Genomic DNA, 6000 nt, shown 5'->3' on the forward strand with positions numbered 1-6000 from the left:
ACCACACTAAGTCCCTGAGTGCTTTGACCAGCCAGTAATGGGTAGCCCTGATGAGTAACCCAGTAGAGATGAGAGCTGGCACTGCCATGGCCTCTCTGGACATCCAGGTCCCATAGTTCTGGAAGGCTGACCACTTGACCCTCAGACAAGAGCTTATGGGAGGGGAGAAGGGTGCCTGAGGATAGCTAGCCTACTTGTTTTATAGCATTCCCCACACCATCCACACTTAGCTGTCTTCTTCCAATCTTAGGCATTTATCCAGGTCAGACAGAATGGAGATGCTCAGGACATCCTGAAAGCAAAGCTCAGGAAAGGGCCCCAGAAAGAGACAGGATAATCTCCCACTGGAAAAGGGAGATGCTACAGAAATCCTTCACAGTAAAGGAGAAGCAGGCCAAAGAGCCCCAAAATGGAAGGTTTTCAAAATTACTCTAAATTAGTATAAAAGAAGCTATGCTCATATGGCTTAGACTACAGCAATCCCCAGGGGACAGAACTCAGCACAGGATGATAGCCAAGTACAAGATGCAAGTAAATGCTCCTTTCTACCTTACTGCCAATTTCAAGAGAACTTGTATGAGTCACACCTCACCAGGCTAGCCCTGTGTCTGAGGAACTGACTCCTAGGTTGCTGAGCCATGTCCTTGCTCAGACCTTTTTGGGGACTGGGGTGTCCCTCAGTTCCCATCCCACAACCTTCCTAGCTCTTGGGGCTACAGGGAGGCAGCTGCCAGCTCTGTATTTCCTTCTAACCCCTCTCAGGGAGGAACATTTCTCAGTCTTATCTGCCACACATTCTAAGCAGGACTCTAGAGTCTTCCCAGGGGCCTTAGCATTTTGCTTCAAGCTGCAGTTCTTAGGGCTATTCACAGCCTCACCAGAGGGAGCTATGTTAAACCTAGAGGGGCCTCCCTCTACAGACTCCTCCCTGGGGTCTAGCCCACACCCTAGGCTTGCCTCAGAGAAGACTTCCACAGCTCAGTGAGAACAACAGCCTCAGCTTGTTTCTTTCTTTCAGACCTGAATAGGATTCTCCACTAGAGATGAGGGAATATGGAGGCCCAGGTCTCATGGTTGACCACTTGATCCCCAGGAACAGATGAGTGGCTGAGGCCCAGGTGACATCTCCAGGGTGCAAGCCAAGCCAACAGTTTTATCTTACAGGCTGCTTCTGGAAAGCTGAGAGACCTGGAGGGCCTGTGAGTACAGCCAGGCACAGGGGTGCCACTGCCCTCCACACAAGGGCATATGGGGCAGGACCAATCTGGGACAGGCCTTAAATGAATTAGGAGGTATTGCCAGTGCTCCAGAAAGTCACTTTTGGGCTCCCACTGCAGCCCCACTGCCTGTGGAAGACCTTGCGGCTTGTGCACTGACATGGCTCTGCCCTCCCCCCACCATGGCAGCCTCGCCCACTCCCACTTGAGTTTGAGTGTACATGTGTACATGGTATCAAAGCTCTGATCTGGAGGTTGGGGAGATGGTGGCTCAATTCGTAAAGTTCTTGCCAGGGGAGACAATGGATTGACAAGGGGTATGGGTAAAAGGTGCTATTACCTCTCTCTCTCTCTCTCTCTCTCTCTCTCTCTGTCTGACCAGCTGTTTAGCCATGAGCCCTAGGGGGTCTGCTTGTCTCCACCTGGGATTACAAACTCATGCTGCCACAGACAGTTTTATTTACATGGGTTCTGGGAATGGAACCAAACTCAGGTCCTCATGCTTGCAGAACATGCACTTTATTGACTGAGATATCTCTCTACCCGCACCCCCTGCCCCTGCATTGCCCATTCCTTTGATGATCTGGGTCTTTCAGCTTTCTCTATCTTGCTCAACATATGTGTGTACATGTGTGTTGCACACGTATTGCAGGCTGTGGTATATGAGAGGAACTCTGAATGGGAATATAGAAGCATCCTTTCTACACTAGAACAGAGGTCCAGCCTCTAACCCGATGGCCCCTGTCCCTCCCCCTTAACCTTCAGGATCTTTTCCAGCTGCTTCTGTGTGTCGACCACGATGATGTTGGCACGGCAGTCATGGGCGATGTACTGGCAGGCCTCTGGGGAGCTAGTGGTATAGATGCCGGTGACGATGCCACTGTAGGAGGCCCAGGAAGATTCCTATCAGATGCAGAGGACCATCCACTCCCCACACCCTCACAGTCCCCATCCCCGGGGTGCTCTGCAGGCCCTGAGCTGGGGTTCTCAGTCAGCTCTGCAGGCAGGGAAGGGCAAAAACAGGCCTAGAAGGTCCCAGGGGAGACATGGGATGTTGGGGAGTGGCAGAGGGTTCTACAACAAAATCAACCCTTTCCATACTTTTTACCCACCATCAGCCCACAGGAGACCCCACCCCTACTCAGCCACTCACCCTGCAAACACCGTGCCCACTGCAGAGAAGAACCACTTTGGGGAGTTGAAGCCGAGGATGGCAACGCTGTGGGCTGGCTCCAGGCCAAGCTCCAGACCAAAGGTAGACAGACAGGTCAGCTAGGCAAGGCGGGGTGGGGCACTCTCCCCCACACTCCCACCCTCCTTGCAGACAGCAGAGAATCCTCCAGGCCCATCTTAGAATCAACCCCACCAGAAAACCCCCTGGGGAATCAGTGTCTGACAGCCCTTGCTGACCCTCCTATGGCCTTCTGGAGCTCAACCCACTAGGCTTCCCAACCCTCTTTGAATGTGAAAGTGGATGAAAAGCACCTATCATGTGCTTAGCTGGTGGTATGGGCTCCATAAATGTAAAATCCTTAGCACAGGGCCCAGCACATAGTATGGCCTCAATCAATGGCGGTTGGCTTTACAGTGATGGTAGGAGTTGGGAGAAGGCCTGTCTCTGAGGGACCAGGCTGAAAAGCAGGTCCAGAAGAGCCCAAAAGGTGTATGTATGGTAGTAGGGACCTACCTTCAGGAAGCCTTTGGCAACTTTGCGGGCAATCAGGTAGTACTGGTAATAAGAGATGTGCTCCCACTTATCCTGGTGCTTGAAGCCCAGAGCACTGAGGTTCCCGTACTTATCCAGAGCCTCGTAGAACATCTGGTGCACAGTATAGGGATGCTGTGTGCAGAAGGGTTCCAGGCGCAGGCGGACCCTCCCATCCGCCCTAGTGGTCCACAGTGACTCCTCTGCAAGGGGGCAGAAGACAACAACCTGGTCAAGCCCACCTGGGTTGTCTGCAGGGGATCCAGTTCTGTCTAGGCAGTCTTCATGCCTGCTGCTGACACCTTCAGCACAGGCCTTGGAAGCTGGCAGACAAGCCAGGGTTGGGGTAAGCTGGAAGTCTGCTTGGAGGAAGCAGTTGGGCTTGACCTTAGAGAATGAATACAGCTTAGGGATGAAACAGGGAAGAGGAGAGGAAACAGCTGGAGGAGAGCTGGAGGCCCCAGAGCTGGAGGCTTCTGAGCCTTTCTCTGCTTTTATCCCAGTTGGAATTTGCCTGCCAAAGTTGGTGGTGGGTGGGGGTGGAGTATAAGCTGCCTCAGAAGAGTAGAATAATTTCTGGGCTCAGACTTTCCCAGTCCTCTGGTAGCAGTGGGGACAGATCCAGTGGGACAGAAAGTCAAGGCTTCAAAGAGAGCCTGAGGGGACTGAAAACCAGGAGGCAGAAAACCTCTAGCAGACTGAAAACCTCTAGCCCGCAGCACCTTCGGTATGGAAAACTGACTGCAGCCTGTACACTCTCCTGTGCCTGGACCCTCTCATTCTCTTTCCATGATGCGGGCTGAGACAGGACGCATGGCTCAGAAGGGCAGCTACAGCTCAGACAGGCTCACTCCCTTGCCCAAGGTCACATACTAAGGAAGTAGCATAGTGACTTGAATTCAGATGTGCCTGGTGTCTCAACCCACAGTTGGGACATTGCCTGGGTATCATTCAGCCTTTGAAGGTCAGGCAGCTCACTGTGAGTGGTAGGTGGGAATAGAGCCCAGGCCACTTAGAATGTGGGATTTGGGGCAAACAGTAAACCCCTGAATCTGCCTCCTCAGAGGGAAGGTGAGCATTTGTCATCAGGGTAGCTATGAAGATTGGAAGAAATAGTGTGTATAAAAGAGACTCAGTGCTCAATAAGTGCACTGTCCATTTTCTGGTTTCCAAAGAAGTTTGGATGGTGGTTTTGTATTTGTTTTTATCAGACAGGGTCTTGTGCTGGCTGGCCTCAAAGTTGCAATCTTCCTGCCTCAGCCTTCCAAGTACTAGGATTACAGGCATATGCCACCATATCTAGCCAGGCCTCCTTTCCTTGGGACAAGGGTGATCATTCTAGAAAGATGATCCTGATGGGGGATAAAGGGTGGGCTGGCCAGGGCCCCTGAGAATGCACTGCTGCCTACTGGCTAGACTCACCCCATCAGCTGTTTGTTTCCCTATAGAGGCTGACTCCTCATAGTGCTAGTCTCATAGCCCATGTACTAAGAGGTCCTGTCTCAGAGCTGGTACCAACAGGGTGCCTTGTCACTGATCCTTGCCTGAGCCATACAGATGGACTAGATGCTCTTGTCCTTCTTAGGAACACTTTTGGGCTGCATATGGAGATTTTGAACTTGGCAGAAAGAGGTAAATTTCCTGGGGTTGGGACAGGAAGGCATGTCCAGGCCAAGTCAAGGGTATATGAAGTGATGAACAAGGCAGGGCCAGGAACTGCAGGCTGGGCCAGGGGAGGGCTCTAGAGAGATCTTACCTATCAATCTGTATTGGCAGAAGCCAGACCAAGCTGGCTGGCATCCACCTGCCCTTCTAGGTCCAGTTCTTGCTATTGCTGGGGCCCAGTGGCTTTGGTTGGAGCTGTGAGCCAAGGACTGCAGGGCCCCTTTTGGTCTGTCTTCCCACTTCTCTAAGCCCTATTCCACATCCTGCAACCCCAGCCCAGCAGACCCACCATCAGCTTCAATCTCCAACCACACTTTTTGCGAGCGCATGCATTAAACCAAAAGATGGAGGACTGACTGCTGGGTCAGGTAACTTGGTCCAAACCCTGACCCCACCACTCCCTGCCACAACCTGAATAAGCCATTCTTGGCTGCTCTGTAATCATGGCAGGTGGGAAGGGTTGCAAGGATGCGGAGAAGTCCCGTGATGCTCATGCAATGCTGGTGGGAGTGAGCTCGGGAGTACAGTCCATTGGAAAGCAGCTTAGCAGTTTCCCAGAGATTTACTATACCACTAGGCTCTGTATCTATCCAAGAGAAACAAAGAAGTGTCTCCACAAACACTTGTCTATAGATATTCACAGCAACATTACTTATCAGACGAAGAGTGGAAAGAACTCAAATGGCCACAGACAAGTGAATGACGGGCAAGATGTGCTTCATCTATACACTGGGGTATGATTCCACTCTAAAGAAGGATCAAGGTGCTGGTACTGGTTAAAACAGAGACAGCTCAAACCATGCTCAGTGAAAGAAGCCAGATACAAAAGATTGTGTATTCCATGATTAGAATGATAAGGAGTATCCAAAACAAGACTTCTTGCTTAAGGCTAGGGGTAGAAATGGGGAATGACCATAAAAAGGGTACAGGGAACCTTTTGGGGGTGATGAAAATGTTCTAAAATTGGATTGTGTTAATGATTATACAATTCTATAAATTTCTAGAAATCTTTGGATTGGCTCTGGCATGATGGCTCAGCAGGTAAAGGTACTTGACGCCAAGTCTTATGACCTAAGTTTGATCCCTAGGACCTACATGGTAGAAGGGGAAAACTGATTCCTGCAAGTTGCCCCTAATTTCCACATGTGCACCATGGCATGTACACCACCCCCTGTTCTGCCTCCACATATATAAAATAAATAAGTGAATGCTAAAAAATATATTTGAGGAGCTGGGGAGACTTGCTCAGTGGTTAAGAGCACTATCTGCTCTTGAAGAGGACTTGGGTTCAAATCCCAGCACCAACATGGTAGCTAACAACTGACCATGCAACTCCAGTTCCAGGGGATCTGATGCCCACTTCTGTCCTCCACAGGCATTGTACAGATGCATATATATATATATATATATATA

At 50.7% G+C, this 6000-nt stretch overlaps 1 protein-coding gene across 2 annotated transcripts in view; it reads right to left on the bottom strand.

The window, feature by feature from the left end:
- Acsbg1 (acyl-CoA synthetase bubblegum family member 1) overlaps positions 1-6000 on the bottom strand; it is a 59697-nt gene that overhangs the window by 24602 nt on the left and 29095 nt on the right. For both annotated transcript variants that reach the window (XM_008823400.1, XM_008823399.1), the window contains 3 exons: positions 2905-3125; positions 2371-2459; positions 1977-2097 (listed from right to left, as the gene is read on the bottom strand). In XM_008823400.1, coding sequence (XP_008821622.1) covers positions 1977-2097; positions 2371-2459; positions 2905-3125 — 431 coding nt within the window. The remainder of the gene's footprint in view (positions 1-1976; positions 2098-2370; positions 2460-2904; positions 3126-6000) is intronic.

Source organism: Nannospalax galili, unplaced genomic scaffold (genome assembly GCF_000622305.1).
Source record: "Nannospalax galili isolate Female #2095 unplaced genomic scaffold, S.galili_v1.0 scaffold28, whole genome shotgun sequence".
NCBI classification, from domain to species: Eukaryota; Metazoa; Chordata; class Mammalia; order Rodentia; family Spalacidae; genus Nannospalax; species Nannospalax galili.